Source organism: Mustela nivalis, assembly GCF_964662115.1.
Source record: "Mustela nivalis genome assembly, chromosome: 1".
NCBI classification, from domain to species: domain Eukaryota; kingdom Metazoa; phylum Chordata; class Mammalia; order Carnivora; family Mustelidae; genus Mustela; species Mustela nivalis.
Window position 1 is genome coordinate 150,388,311 of NC_139020.1, and position 16,193 is coordinate 150,404,503.

Genomic DNA, 16,193 nt, shown 5'->3' on the forward strand with positions numbered 1-16,193 from the left:
TCAATCTGGCTTGTGCTCTCACTCTCTCTTGCTGTCTCTCTCTGAATAAATAAAAATCTTTAAAGGGGGGGGCACCTGGGTGGCTCAGTGGGTTAAGCTTCTGCCTTTGGTTCAGGTCATGATCCCAGGGTCTTGGGATCGAGCCCCATGTTGGGCTCTCTGCTCAGCAGGGAGCCTGCTTTTCCCTCTCTCTCTCTCTCTGCCTGCCTCTCTGCCTACATGTACCTACTTGTGATTTCTCTGTCAAATAAATAAATAAAAATCTTTAAAAAAAAAAAAAAAGTCGTTTTTTTTTTTTTTTGGTGGTAAGTAATCTCTAGACGCAACATGGTGTTTGAACTCATACCCTGAGATCAGAGTTGCCCTTCTGACTGAGCCAGCTAGGCGACCCTCTAATGTGAGCATTTAGACCATGTGATAATCAACTCTTAGGTCTATTCAGCCAAAATATGTACAGCCAAATATGTAGAGAGCCAACCTAAAACTTCTTTCCCTTTAAATTTCCACATATCCGAGAAGGCGGTGGAAATGATGACCAGTTCTGATCAAGTGTGTCCTCACTAACCTTGGTCCTGCTCATTTGAAGAAATCCCTAAGGAAACATCAGTGACATTCTCTGGGTTCAAGTGAGTAATGGCATCAGATATTCTGTCCAGAGAGATGAGGGCTTCTGCAGCATATAAATGGCCCAAAAACCTAAGATGAAAAGAACAGATTCCAAACTGAGAAGTAGGTCATCATCACAAAACACCCAATGTGTAACAAGATTTGGTGTATACATGCTTCACATATTTCAAATTTTTGAATTGAAATAGAAGTTTACAAACGGATCAATTAAAGGCCACTTAAATCTTATCTCTTTATATAAAAGTATCTTAAAATAAATAATTTTTATATCAGCTAAGCTGGAACAAATGACACATTATCAATTAAGAAAAAAGTTCAGAACTGGCAAATTTACTATTCTATTTACGCAGAAAATAACATTAACATAAGAAGGGAATGATGTTCTAAAATAAGAGACAGGTCAAGGGATGAATCCTCCAGGCTCTGCTGCTGGAATAGTCAAAAGACATCAGAGTGCCAAATGAGACTGAGAGATTTGGGTTAGATCAACTTTACTTTCTATACCAAAGTTTCCTGCTTTTCAAATCATCTAGGATACATACGTACCCTCCTGGCTTATAAGAGCCTGCTTCTTCCAGTCTTTTAAATACAGGTCGTTTTTCTCTATGATCACCTGATTGATTTTTCAAAACTAAAACTGGATTAGATATATTATACCCTTGTGGAAAAATCTTAATGACTTTTTCCTACCTGAAAACAGAACTTTCTTCAACTTAGAGTTCTCCAAATTTGGTGCCACTTTTCTATGTCCAGTCAATATTCCCACCCCCTCAAAAATTGCTCTGCTCCTACCAGCCAGTATCCTGGACAGAGTACACCTGCCCCAGGGCCTGGCTTTCTTGGGCAAGCCTGGCCTCATCTCCACAAGTTAATGTCAACTCCTCCTTTAATTTTTAAGATTTCATTTTCAAGTAATCTCTACACCCAACATGTGGCCTGAAATCACAAAACTGATATCAACAATTGCATGCTTTACACCAACTGAGCCAGTCAGCCACCTCTCTACTCCTCCTTTTAAATGGCCGGCTACATCTCACCTACTCTACCTAGTCTGCCCACAAATGAATCTGTCCCCATTATCTTGAGTCCTCAAATTTTAGGCTTTTTTCAATATAACCTTTTTAGATATTTACACATATTAACTACTCAAGAGTTCTTTAACTCTTTATTAAGCAATTTCTTCTAATTGCCAGGGGCTGCAATGACCTTTCATTTTGCTTCTCTACCAAATACCCTAACAGAAATGACAACTTTTAAAGAAATCAGTAACTTCAATTTTATTTTGAAATATAATTTAAAAATTTAAAGTAGTATCTATTAGTATCTAGTAGATACTATCTAGTAGTATCTAGATAGTAGTATCTATCACTACAAAACACAAACATATAAATTCAAAGAACTACTTCAAATCGTCTTCTGTGAATTCACTTAAAAAACATTTTCCTTTTTTAGCCAAATGAAATGCTTCATAACACCCAAAGACAAGAAATCTTTGACCAGGTGTACAGAAAGCAAAAAGCTGTGGGGTAAAGCTGCTGTGGTATGTGAGCTGCCAAATGCAAAATCACCTGCTTGTCTTTACTGGGAAGACAGTGGCCTTGTTATTAATTAAGAAGCCAATACTTAGGAAAGAAAAAGAACTCAAGAATTAAAAAAAAAATCGCCAGACACAGCTTGGCCAATCCCTCAAAGATTGATAAAGTTAAAACCTTCCACCAAATGCCAAGAATCTACTTGGGATTTGAGAACAATGACCACAATGTCCACCAAAGGATTTGAAAAAGCAGGGAAGATTTGTGTTTCATTTTTGTAAAAAAGAAAAGCAAACCGCCACTGCTCTCATAACGGCTGCACATGCACCACAGCCTGAGCGCCGAGTCTGGCGGTGGCAACAGCGAGGGCAGCGGCACCGGCTCTGGGCTGCTACTTCACCGAGTTGGGCGGTGGTGCCCTCAGAGGCAACACCATGGCCTTGAACTAGAACTCGGGATCCCTCCAGGCCTGAATGTTAGACAAGGCTTTCTCAAAAAAGGGCAGGGGCTTTCTTATAGTTGATTGTGGCAAAGTCTCTTAAGTTACTGGATATTCTCTTAATTATCCTTTTTTTTTGGAGACACAACGTATGTTTGGGAAACACTGGCCTGAAACAACCTTAATCAGTGTTAATTTTAGATGCTTGTATAAAGTAGTAAGTTTTCTTTTTTTTTTTTTTTTAAAGATCCTATTTATTTATTTGACAGAGAGAGATCACAAGCAGGCAGAGAGGCAGGCAGAGAGAGAGGAGGAAGCAGGCTCCCTGCTGAGCAGAGAGCCCGATGCGGGGCTCGATCCCAGGACTCTGAGATCATGACCTGAGCCGAAGGCAGCGGCCCAACCCACTGAGCCACCCAGGTGCCACCAAAGTAGTAAGTTTTCTTAAAGACAAAAATAAACGTCAACAAAATTATTCCTCAGAGTATGATTTCCCAATTGCAAGCAGTGTACATTATAAACAAAGACCACAAAAAGGCAAAAGTAATTGTATTTTGGAGATTATAGGTATATACCCACAGGATGAATGAAAAAACAACTGTCCTAACAATAAGCAGAGTATTTGTGGCTTTGAATAAAATTTTTAGCATGGCATCATACAAAGATTCAAAAAATGCTGCAATTCACTCAATATCCATGGAAGGAAAGAGGCGCTATTTAGCTAATTTTAGAATGACAATGACACTAATACTAAAGAGGCATTTGAAGAGTTTGAATAAAACTCATGTAGTCAGAATTCTTATGTCTATTTAAATTGCATTCCTTGGAGATTTATGATGCTGACTAAGCTCCTTTTTTTTGTTGGTCTTCCTCCTGAGGACTCCTCTTATTTTGGGGACCCCTTTGTGAAAATATGCTCCAGTCAGGGCTTGTAGCTGCCACTAGACAGTGCAAAGTTCCTGCCTACTAATACTCAGTGCAGCAAATGCTACTTCCCTTAATCCTTGAGATACAGTTAAGGGAAAAGAACTACCAAATTAATGTTTCAGTCAGTTGGCTTTGTCTAGATAATATATCCCACTGGGGGAGTAAAGAGCCGCAATATGTACCACAAACTAACTGAAAACCTCCAAACAAAATGACCCTGGGACAGAGCAGGGGAAGTCACACTTACTTAAGTGATCCTGACAGCTTGGGCTGCTGAAGAAGTTTATCTGCGTGATTCAAAGCCATAAGGTTATCACCCAGAGCCAGAGCCACGTAAGCACTACAGGCAAGTATGGAGCATCTGAAACACAAAAGAGAAGGGCTGAAAACCTGAGTTACAAAATTGACAATGGCCGCATTTGTTAATTAAATAGGGAAGAACGCCCTAATTATAGCTGTGACAATCTGGACACTAGGAAAGAAGAGAGGAAGCAAAAATAGTAATGGTAAGAATTAGGATGATGTATAAAACTACCATCTGAGGCAGAGTGTAGCTATCTACCCAAACCATCTTTAGCTTCCATCCAACTGACCCCCATCTTCAACAAAATAACCAAAAGGAGTTAAAATATTTAGCCTGTAAAAAAATAATGTAGTTAATGGCCTAGTGAGAATTTATTTCCCATAGAACATTTAATATACAGAAATAAAGCTCCAGGGACGCCTGGGTGGCTCAGTTGGTTAAGCGGCTGCCTTTGGCTCAGGTCATGATCCCAGCGTCCTGGGATCGAGTCCCACATCCGGCTCCTTGCTCTGCAGGGAGCCTGCTTCTCCCTCTGACTCTGCCTTCCACTCTGTCTGCCTATGCTCGCTCTCGCTTGCTCTCTCTCTGACAAATAAATAAATAAAATTAAAAAAAAAAAAAAAAAGAAATAAAGCTCCAGAAGCAGATACTATTCTTTCAAACTCGTTTCACTAAGAAACACAATTAACACACTAAAAAATCCATTTAGCTTCCTGTAAAGTGTTATTCTCTGAATCTATTAAGAAGTTTATAGTTCTTGCTAAGCAACAGTATCAAGAGTAACTAAAAGAATTTCATTCATACACGTACTATTACCCTAAATGAATATTCAAGAAAGAAATTAGGCTGAATAAATACACGTGAAGATAAGAACATTTAAGTTACATTGACTTTGCTAAGTTGCGTTGGGAAGCTAAATTTCTGTTTGGTTTTCTACTTAACAGGCAGCTCATTTAAAACAGGTCTAGCTAAAGACTTGACACTAATAGATCACTTGAATGCTAAACAACTGCTCCAAAAAGCAATCTTAAAATAAACCACTGTCAAATAGAAATGAGGTCTGAACAGCCAACTGCAAATGACCCAACTTAGATATAGGGTTTTGAGTTATGTTTACAAATTACAGTACATATGTGTATCATTAAGTGCATTTGGGTTGTAATTTCAGTTTAAGGAAGAATGCAACCCCCACGGCCCTGCAGTTTTCTAAAAATCTGAAACCCCTGACTAGAAATGGCCTTTCTAAAAGTGCAGCTGGGCAAACCCAGAAATAGCCTGCTGTTGCCTCTTCACTGGAGGAGTCCTGGTTGTTGGAACCTTGGAAAATTACCCCACTAAAGGCAAAATAGTCCCTTTAGCTCCTCACAAAAGGAAAGAAAACAGAATGTAATTCAAAGTTAAAAAGAATTTTTTTTTTTAAGATTTTATTTATTTATTTATTTGACAGACAGAGATCACAAGTAGGCAGAGAGGCAGGCAGAGAGAGAGGAGGAGGCAGGCTCCCTGCTGAGCAGAGAGCCTGATGTGGGGATTGATCCCAGGACCCTGAGATCATGACCTGAACCGAAGGGAGAGGCTTAACCCACTGAGCCACCCAGGTGCACCTCAAAGTTTAATTTTTTTTTTTTAATTTTATTTATTTAATTTTACACAGATCACAAGTAGGCAGAGGCAGGCAGAGAGAGAGAGGGAAGCAGGCTCCCCGCTGAGCAGAGGGCCCGATGCGGGACTCGATCCCAGGACCCTGAGATCATGACCTGAGCTGAAGGCAGCGGCTTAACCCACTGAGCCACCCAGGCACCCCAAAGTTTAAATTTTTAAAGAAGATTTTATTTGAGAGCTAAGCACAGCAAGCAGGGGGAGGGGCAGAGGGAGAGGGACAAGCAGACTCCCCACTGAGCAGGGAGCCTGATGTGGGGCTTGATCCTAGGACCCTGAGATCATGACTCAAGCCCAAGGCAATCGCCCAACCCACTGAGCCACCCAAGCATCCCTCCAAAGTTTAAATTTTTCTTACTGATCACGTAATTTAAAATCTAAACCCTGTTCGCAGAACAGTGTAAGTACACACAAGTAACGTCCTCCTTAAAGGGATTTTTTTTTTACAAGCTTATGGTCAATATCCCTGTATTTCCAATAGCCGTCTTTATGAGCCAGGCTGTCCTGTGGCCACAGCCCCTGGCGGGGCGGCGGGGGTTGGGGGGGCATCTTCTCTCTGATGGAACAAGCAAGGGCCCAAAGAAGGGAGGCACTGGCTAGTTATCTCCTCTGTGCAGAAGCTCCTCAGTGCTTAGCTCTGTGTTGTGAGATTAGGGTGACTTAATTACCTCTTTTGGCTTATTTGTACTACTTTAAAATGGCAATAAACACTCACTCATCAGCCAGACATAGTATTGCTTATGAAGAAAAGGACTTCTAAGGCCTAGGTCTCCAAAGGCCTAAGAAAACCATCAGCTCAGGATCTATATGAATGAAAATCATAAAGTATAATATCCATCTTCAAATGGGACATGGTCAAAGATTAGGGCAAAACATAAGCACCTTAAAAGCAGAAGCCCACCATCTTTTGTTTCCTGCACTAAAACTAGAGCAATTCCTCATCATCTGCACAGTAGGTGTTTAATAGGTAATCACTGAAAAACACAGATTTCAACATTTTTTGACTTACTGCTCCAGGCATCCAGACCTCTACTTGTCTTGTTGGCTGGCTGCCTTGCTAACGAAGCCACCTCCTTCTCAGCTCCCGTAGACACGAGAGTCATCCTGCATGCTCTAGGGCCTAGCATCGAGGATAGCCACACCTCAGGCAGGCTTACTGGGAAAAGCCTGCCCTGGCCTCTCCCGACAGTAGGGGGCTATTACTGCTCCAGCCCACTGTCAAGCCCACTTTGGGTCTAGAAATCAGTCATGTAAGATGGCAGTTTCTGCTGCCCAGGAAGTCCAAACTGCAGTTATATACCAAGTAAAAATATGGTTTCCTCAACTTGTACCTCTTTCCCTAGAAGATATCCTATCAAATCACAACAGGGTAGAAGATTCTAATAATAATCTTTCTTTTCAAAAATACTTAAATATGTCAACGCAGAACTCTGTGGCTGGCATTTGGATTAAGAACTGTCAGGATTAAGCAAGTTTCATTGAACAAAACTAAAACTAACATTTATGGCCCCTCTTCCCTTAATGCCTCACAATCTACCCCAATGGCTCATCATCCTCACTCATCCTCCTTTTCCTCTAGGAAGCAACACTCCATTCTGCACAATTCCTACAGAGTGGTAACACTAGAAACACATACAGCTCTAATCTACTAAGCCCCTGGAGAAATCACTTTACTTTGGAGAGTTGTTACTTAAATACTGAACCCCCAACCCCCACCCCACTATTTCCTCGAGTCACTGTCCAATCTGCTTTACCAACCACACAGTGGATTTGACAGTTCATCAGACTGGAAGAACTATACCTCAAGGGAAGAGACACACTAGCTTCCCACCCCCCTACCCGCCCCACGCCATGGAGGATCTGACACAACCCCACACTCTCTTCTCTACATGTGGGAGGAGCTTCCTCTAGGTCCACAGAATGCAAACCCTCGGAAAAGAAAGAATAAAAAGAAGAAAGAAATGAGGGTAGGGACTTTCCTTAAAGCATCAAGTTACAGCAAGGCAAATAAGACTGGGCATTAATATCTGCCAAGCCACATATTCTGTGAGTTAAATGACTCTAAACCAAATGTCTGAAATAGTTTAACCCTTTTTAAAAGAGGCTAAAATGGGGGCAAATCTAGTCAGTCAAAATGTGTAAAAGGAAAATAAACTTATAAAGCAATCTTACAGCAAATATGTTTGAAAAACTGGCCCAAAAATTCCAATCAAGAATTTCTACCAGGGGAGGTGCTTGGGTGGCTCAGTTGGTTGGGCATCTGCCTTCAGTTCAGATCATCGTCCCAAGGTCTTGGGACTGAGCCCCACAATGGGAGGCTAGGCAGGGAGCCTGCTTTTTTTCCTCTCTCTCTCAAATGAATAAATAAAATCTTAAAAATAATAATTATTTCTTCCAAGCTGAATATGGTACTAGATTATACTATTAAAAAAAAAAGAAAAGAAAATTCAGGCACCTGGCTGGCTCAGTTGGTAGAGCTCTTGATTCTTGATCTCAGGGTTGTGAGTTTGAGCCCTAAAGCGGGCATGGAGCCTACTTTAAAAAAAAGTCTTTCAAGCGATTTCCATTATCTACAGTAATTTTGAAGTGTTAAACTTATCAATTTTCAAATCTTTTTTTTTTTTTTAAGATTTTATTTATTTATTTGACAGAGACTCAGCGAGAAAAGGAATACATGCGGGGGAGAGGGAGAAGCAAACTCCCTTGCTGAGCAGGGAGCCTGATGCGGGGCTTGATCCCAGGACCCAGGGACCATGACTTGAATCCAAGGCAGAAGCCAAACAACTGAGCCACCCAGGAGCCCCTCATCATTCAAATCTTAAGAAAATTCAAACATTTTTTACTGTACATGTTTTGTAAACATTTTGCTTTTCTAGTGACAGTTCTGTACAAAAAGCAGCATACTCACAAACACACCCCAAATCCAAAACAAATAGAAGCCCAACAGAAAGAAGCTGAAAAAAGTTTTTTCAACCAAATCTAGCAACTCAATGTACCCAGTCCTAGCCTAGGCAGCAAATAAGATTCAGGAAGTCACAGACACAACATTTTTTATATACAGAAGGGACCTAAATATCATCCGACCCAATTCAATTATTTGACAGAAAATTAAGACCTATAGGGGTTAAAGGATTTGTCCAATGTCAGCAGTGGCCACATGGGCTTCCACAGCAATGGTATACCATGGAAGAATTACTTGAACCCTGCCAATATGAACACTACTGACGAGTGAAGGAAATGTCACATGTGCAGGTTCCTTCTTTGGTAGAATTGATTATAGGTGGATACATTTTTGCAGGACCACACACTCTCTGTAAGAGCAACAGGAGATTCAAAAGATTGTTAGCCATAATTCTGTTTTAGGTATGTCTTACGAGCTATAATATAACCACTAAGCTAAAACCAAAAGAAACTGGATTCCTTAGGTACACCAGAACTGACTATAATACTTAAGTCATCAACAATTTGTTTGATTTATCTTCTCACAAAAACACTGGGTCATGGGAGGTCCCCTTTAACTGAATGGGAAATCATTCACTAAGTGTTATATCAAATTCTAAATGAATTAATTAAAGTTTTATAATTTATACTTATAATAAATGGGTTTAATTAAATTTGATCCAAACACTTCCTTTTATCCATTTTTGAGCCTCTTATTAAAAAAAAAAAAAAGACAAACTGAAATTTAATTTTTATTCTATATGCTGTGATTTTAATTTCCCATGCAGACATTTGCTATGTGGGCCCCCAAATTATTTCCTACCCTTTTCCAATTCTGTTACACTTTTTTGCAAGTTCTAGAGCAGCTCCATTTTAATTTCACAAATTAAAAGTTCAGCTAACACCACAATCTTAGAATGAATAACGAAGATGTCCTACAATATGCAACATGTAAAAATCAGTACATACCTAAGCCAGTTATTAAACCACTGTGCAACAACAAAATGTTACTATATGACTAAGCCTATGAACTTATTTCTTTCCTGTTAATAAGGTACCAGCATGTGAAAGAATTAGGTTGACCTCTTACTTTATATCGTATATAAAAATTAACTGAAAAAGAGATGAAAGTCCTACATCTTTTTTTTTTTTTTAAGATTTTATTTATTTATTTGACAGAGAGAGATCACAAGTAGGCAGAGAGACAGGCAGCAGAGAGCCCGATGCAGGACTCGATCCCAGGACCCCGAGATCACGACCCGAGCCGAAGGCAGCGGCTTAACCCACTGAGCCACCCAGGCGCCCCGAAAGTCCTACATCTAACAGGTAAAACTATAAAACTCTTAGAAGAAAACATAGGGGTTAAACCCTTATGACCTTAAATTTGGTGAAGGACTCTTAGATGGGACACAAAAAGCATGGTCAATAAAAGAAAAAAATAAGGGGTGCCTAGGTGGCTGAGTTATTTGGCTCTTGATTTCAGCTCCGGTCATGATCTCACAGGGTGCTGGGATTGGACCCATGTTGGGCTGCATGCTCACTGCGGAGTCTACTTGAGGATTTCTCTCCCTCTGTCCCCCCATTCACATTCTCTAAAATAAATAAATCTTAAAAACAAAAAGGAAAAGAAATAGGGAAGTTGAACATCAAAATGAAAAACTTTTCCTTCAATTTTGTTTTTTAAACCTCAATTAAAATGAAAAACTTGGGGTGCCTGGGTGGCTCAGTGGGTTAAAGCCTCTGCCTTTGGCTCAGGTCATGAAAAAAAAATATCTGTAAATCATGTATCTGAAAAGGGTCTTCTGTCTAGAATGTATAAAGCACTCTTAAAACTCAATAGTAGGGGCACCTGGATGGCTCAATGGGTTAAAGCCTCTGCCTTCGGCTCAGGTCATGATCTCAGGGTCCTGGGATCGAGCCACGCATCGGACTCTCTGCTCGGCGGGGAGCCTGCTTCCTCCACTCTCTCTCTGCCTGCCTCTCTGCCTACTTGTGATCTCTGTCTAATAAATAAATAAAATCTTAAAAAAAAAAAAACCCTCAATAGTAAAAGGGTAATATAACCCAATTAAAAAACAGGCAGAGGATCTGAATAAACATTTCTCCAAAGAAGATATACAAATGCCCAATAAGCAGAAAAGAAGCCCAACATCATTAATTTTCAGGGAAATGTAAATCAAAGCAAATGAGATACCACTTCACACCTTCCACAATGTATAATCAAAAAGATGGGCAATAACAAATATTAGTGAGAATGTGAACTGAAATACTCATACACTGCTGGTGGGATTATAAAATCGTACAGCCATTTAGAAAACAGTCTGGCAATTCCTCAAGTGATTGAACAGAATTATTTTACAATCCAGCAATTCTACTTCTAGGTATATACCCGAGAAACAGAAAAACATATACCTGCACAAACATTTGTACACAAATGTATACAACAGCAATATTCATAATAGTGTAAAGACAAGGGGTGTCTGACTGGCTTAGTCAGTAGAACAAGTGACTTTTGATATCAGGATTTTAAGTTCAAACCCCACATTGGGTATAGATATTACTTAAAAAAAATTTTTTTTTTTTTAAGATTTTATTTATTTGACAGAGAGAGATCACAAGTAGACAGAGAGGCAGGCAGAGAAGAGAGGGAAGCAGACTCCCTGCTGAGCAAAGAGCCTGATGCGGGACTCGATCCCAGGACCCTGAGATCATGACCTGAGCCGAAGGCAGTGGCTTAACCCACTGAGCCACCCAGGTGCCCCTACTTTAAAAAATTCTTAAAAATATATATTTTTAGGGGCGCCTGGGTGGCTCAGTGGGTTAAAGCCTCTGCCTTCAGCGCAGGTCGTGATCCCCGGGGTCCTGGGATCGAGCCCCGCATCGGGCTCTCTGCTCAGCAGGGAGCCTACTTCCCTTCCTCTTCTTCTGCCTGCCTCTCTGCCTACTTGTGATCTGTCAAATAAATAATAAATCTTTAAAAAATATATATTTTTAAAAAGATTTTATTTATTTGATAGAGGGAAAGAGAGGACAAGCAGGCAGAGTGGATCCCTACTGAGCAAGGAGCTGGATATGGGACTTGATCCCAGGTCTCTGGAATAAAGGCCTGAGCCCAAGGCAGATGATTAACTGACTGAGCCATCCAGAAGTCCTGAAAATTTTTTAAAAAAAGGACAAACAATCCAAATGTCTTTCAGTGAATGAAAGGATAAACAAAATGTGGTATACTTATACAATGAAATACTATTTAGCTATAAAAATGAATATGATATATGCTACAACTTGGGTAAACCTTGAAAACATCCTATGTGAAAGAGAAGCCAGACATTAAAGCCCACAACACTGATTCCATTCATATGAAAGTCCAGAATAGAAAAATCTATAGAGCTAGAAAATAAATTATTTTTATTTTTTTTTTAAAGATTTTATTTATTTCTTTGAAAGAGAGAGAGAGAACATGAGAGGGGAGAAGGTCAGTGGGAGAAGCAGACTCCCCACAGAGCTGGGAGCCCAATGCCGGACTCGATCCTGGGACTCTGGGATCATGACCTGAGCCAAAGGCAGTGGCTTAACCAACTGTGCCACCCAGGTGCCTCTAGAAAATAACTTAAATAGAGCTGGGAGTAGACTGGTACAAAGGGATGACACGTAGAGGGTGCACAGTTTCTTTTGAGGTGATGAAAATGTTCTAAAATTGACTGTGGTAATGGCTGCACAATTCGGTGACTATACTTAAAAAGCAGTGGATGGAGTGCCTAGTGGCTCAGTGGTTTGGGCCTCTGCCTTTGGCTCAGGTCATGATCTCAGGATTCTGGGATCAGGGAGCATCGGGCTCTCTGCTCAGCAGGGAGCCTGCCTCCCCCACTCTCTCTGCCTGTCTCTGCCTCCTTGTGATCTCTCTCTGTCAAATAAATAAATAAAATCTTTTAAAAAAACCAGTGGGTTATAAATTTTAAATGGGGAGATTGCATGGTCTGTGAATTGTATCTCAATAAGTGTTTTAAAAATTTAAGGTATCAGTAGAAGTCATGTTTGTTAAATAAGATCTTAAAAGTATACCCTTTTAATATAGTCATTGTATAAGAAAATCATTATCTCTCAAATGCATGTGGCAACATTAATACTTAAAGCAGATGGTCAAAATATCAATCCTGCACAAGTGTCTACATTCTTTTTTAAAAAAGATTTTACTTATTTGAGAGAGTGAGTGAATGATAGAAGGAGTATAGGCACGTGAGCAAGGGGAGGGGCAGAGGGTGAAGAAGCAGAATCCCCCACGGAGCGGAAAGCCTGACACAGGGTTCACTCCCAGCACCCTGGGATCATGACCTGAGCTGAAGGCAAGCGCTTAACCGTGCTCCTACTGTCTACATTTTTTTCCCCCAAAGATTTTATTTCTTTGACAGAGAGAGAAACAGTGAGAGAGGGAATAGAAGCAGGGAGAGTGGGAGAGGGAGAAGCAGGCTTCCTCTGAGTGGGGAGCCTGATGTGGGGCTCAAACCCAGGACCCTGGGATCATGACCTGAGCTGACAGCAGACGCTTAATGTATTTAAAATAATTTTTTTTTTTTAAAGATTTTATTTATTTGTCAGAGAGAGCGAGCGAGAGCGAGCACAGGCAGACAGAGTGGAAGGCAGAGTCAGACGGAGAAGCAGGCTCCCTGCGGAGCAAGGAGCCCGATGTGGGACTCGATCCCAGGATGCTGGGATCATGACCTGAGCCGAAGGCAGCTGCTTAACCAACTGAGCCACCCAGGCGTCCCAATATTTAAAATAATTTTAATGTACTTAAAATAACCCACTATGTCTATCATTTCAACATATCATCAATATAAAAATCACTGATACATTTCACATTGTTTTTGGTAGTAAGTTTTGAAATCCCTTGTTGTACCATACACTTAAATAGTGTGCCTTTCATGTGCTTAGTAGTGACCTGGTTAGTAGCTCTGGTAGAGGATTCTGTAAACTTAGGGTCTGCAGAATACATGCTAAATACAAAATGGTTTTGTGTTAAGAAAATAAAATTTTCCACGTCCTCCTACTTCATAAGTGATATGTAAAGGAAACTGACCATGTATTAATCATTAGTGGTTAAAATTTATTTCCCAAAAGAATATATTTTTATTTTTTTATTTGAGATGGAGGGAGAAAGAGGGAGAGGGAGTGAGAGAGCACAGAGGGAGAAGTGGAACCCTGCTGAGCAGAGAGAACCTGATGTAGGGCTCAATCCCACAACCCTGAGATATGACCTAAGCCAAAGGCAGATGCTTAACTGATTGAATGATCCAGGCACCCCTCAAAAGAATATACTTAGAATTATATTAATTTTTGTAAGATTTCAAAATACCTTAACATTTTATCTTTGTTTGTTTGTTTTTTCCAAATTTTTTTTAGTGATTTCTACACCCAACATGGGGCTCAAACTCACAACCCTGAGATCAAAACTCACATGCTCTACTGACTGAGCCACCCAGATCCCCCAATACATTGTAATTTTAATGATATAATTTATATATACTAAAATGCATCACTTTAAGTGTACAGTTTGATGAATTCGAATATATACATGTAACCACCAGCCCAATTAAGATACAGAACATTTCTATCACTGCAGAAAAATTCTTCAAGTTAATTCCTCCCAACCACTGCTCTGATTTCAATCAAGATAAATTAGTTTAGTATAGCTTTGCCTGCCATAAAATGGCATAAAAGGAATCATACAGTAGTTTTGAGATTCATTCATATTGATGTTGTGTATCAATAATTTGTTGCTTTTTATAGCTGAATAGTATTCCAGTGTATACAGTGGTTATAATTTAGTTATCTGTTCTCTTCCTAATGGTTACGTGGACTATTTCTAGTTTTTATCTATAAAGCTGCTATGTTTTATTATATGCACAAGTGTTCATTTATCTTGGGTAAATACCTAAAAATAGAATCACCTTTAATTTTGAAAATTTAAAGTCACAGCATTTACTTAACTTAAGGCTGTAGAATGTGTGCACACATGTGTGTGTGCATGTGCTTTCCTAACTGAATGAAACTGATGCTTTTGCAGAGCTCTGAATGATTCAGGAACTGAACAATACTCTAACAGTGTTCATCTGTTCATCTGAGCCTCACAATTAAAATGCTTAGTTGATTTCTGAGACACTTCCTAATGTGGAGCAAATTTCTGTTTTAACTGAGAATATTATTCTGAAAACTATCTTAATTCTAATATAGAATCTCACAATTGCTTCAGGTGTCATCTGTCTTCAAAAACATACTTAAAACTTGGTTAGAAATATTTTTTGGAAGCCATATTCATTTATATACAAATAAAAAAAAATTAAAGTACTCAAGAGGCTGTGAACCCATACCATAAGAAGTGGCCAATAGAACACTCACGATAATTTACTGCATATTAGTTATGCTGGAAATAGGAAATGAGGTTTTACATTGCTGTCTTGGGTATCATAGGGCACAAGGGGTCAAATATAATAGTCCATAAAAACTAAACTATACACTAGTCACACACATTTCCAATCACATAAAGAATTCAGGTCAGAAATAGATGAAATCTCTACGAATTTCATGATCTTAACAGAAAACCAATGTACTCAGTCTCCTTCCTTCTAAAGAAGACAGCTGGCTCTTGCGACAGAACTGCCCTTTAACACGCCCAACTGTATTATGAGCTTTTACAGCTTTGAAAATTACGACACAAATGCTTTAGAACTCCCTCCCTGCACCATTTGTCTCCACATTACCATTACTACTGTCTTGCATAGCAGCTCTTTTTATAAATCTACCCTGAGGCTCCTTCCATCTTGTTCCATTTCCTTTCTCCCATCTGCTTCATAAGAAGAAAGGTTAATATATACCAGCAAACCCATCCTTACCTCACTTTATGATGATGGAATTCCCTATGGAGACCCTTTGCCCCTTTCCAGGAAAATGAAGAAGTAATTTTATTTTCTCTAAAAATCATCATTCCTCCTACTAGGGCACATGGAAAGCAAAGAGTTATGCCATGAAGGGAACAAAATTCAGAGAGGGGGTATGCCACTCTGCGCATACTCTTCTCTTTAATGCCACTTTCAAAAGGCAAAATTAATTTACACAACTCTGCAGCTGTTCAGCCATTAGAGAATAATATACTTGTTAAATGGCATAAAGCCATCCTAAGATTAGTACTCAAAAAAAAAAATTGTAAAAATTAAATCAAATTTAAAAATTGTTTAAAATACCTTATTCATTAAGGATTCTCCTTAAAAACTGTGTATAATAATATTTCACTGCAGTATTTGTAACATCAAAGACTGAAACATTAAAACAGCAAAATAGGGGTACCTGGGTGGCTCAGTGGGTTAATCTTCTATCTTCGGCTCAGGACTTGATCTCAGGGTCCTGGGATCAGGCCCCGGTTCGGGCTCTCTGCTCAGCAGGGAGTCTGCTTCCCCCTGCCTCTCTGCCTACTTGTGATCCCCCCCACAAAGTCAAATAAATAAGATCTTAAAAACAAAACAAAACAAAAACACAGCTAAATATAAAGGAATGATAAAGTATGTCATATCCATATAATGCAATTCTATTGGTTGGCCCTTAGGGAAGATCTTGGAAACAGAGGACTGGGATGGGTCAAATTTTACTTACACCATAAAATATTTTTTCATTTTAAGATTTTATTTTTAAGTAATCTATATACCTTAACACAGAATTCAAACTTCATGACCCTGAGATCAAGAGTCACACATTCTTCTGACTGAACCAGCCAGGC

General features: G+C 39.5%; 1 protein-coding gene across 11 annotated transcripts in view; it reads right to left on the reverse strand.

The window, feature by feature from the left end:
* CNOT10 (CCR4-NOT transcription complex subunit 10) overlaps positions 1–16,193 on the reverse strand; it is an 81,616-nt gene that overhangs the window by 6,113 nt on the left and 59,310 nt on the right. For all 11 annotated transcript variants that reach the window (XM_082725833.1, XM_082725825.1, XM_082725831.1 and 8 more), the window contains 2 exons: positions 3,773–3,886; positions 566–696 (listed from right to left, as the gene is read on the reverse strand). In XM_082725833.1, coding sequence (XP_082581959.1) covers positions 566–696; positions 3,773–3,886 — 245 coding nt within the window. The remainder of the gene's footprint in view (positions 1–565; positions 697–3,772; positions 3,887–16,193) is intronic.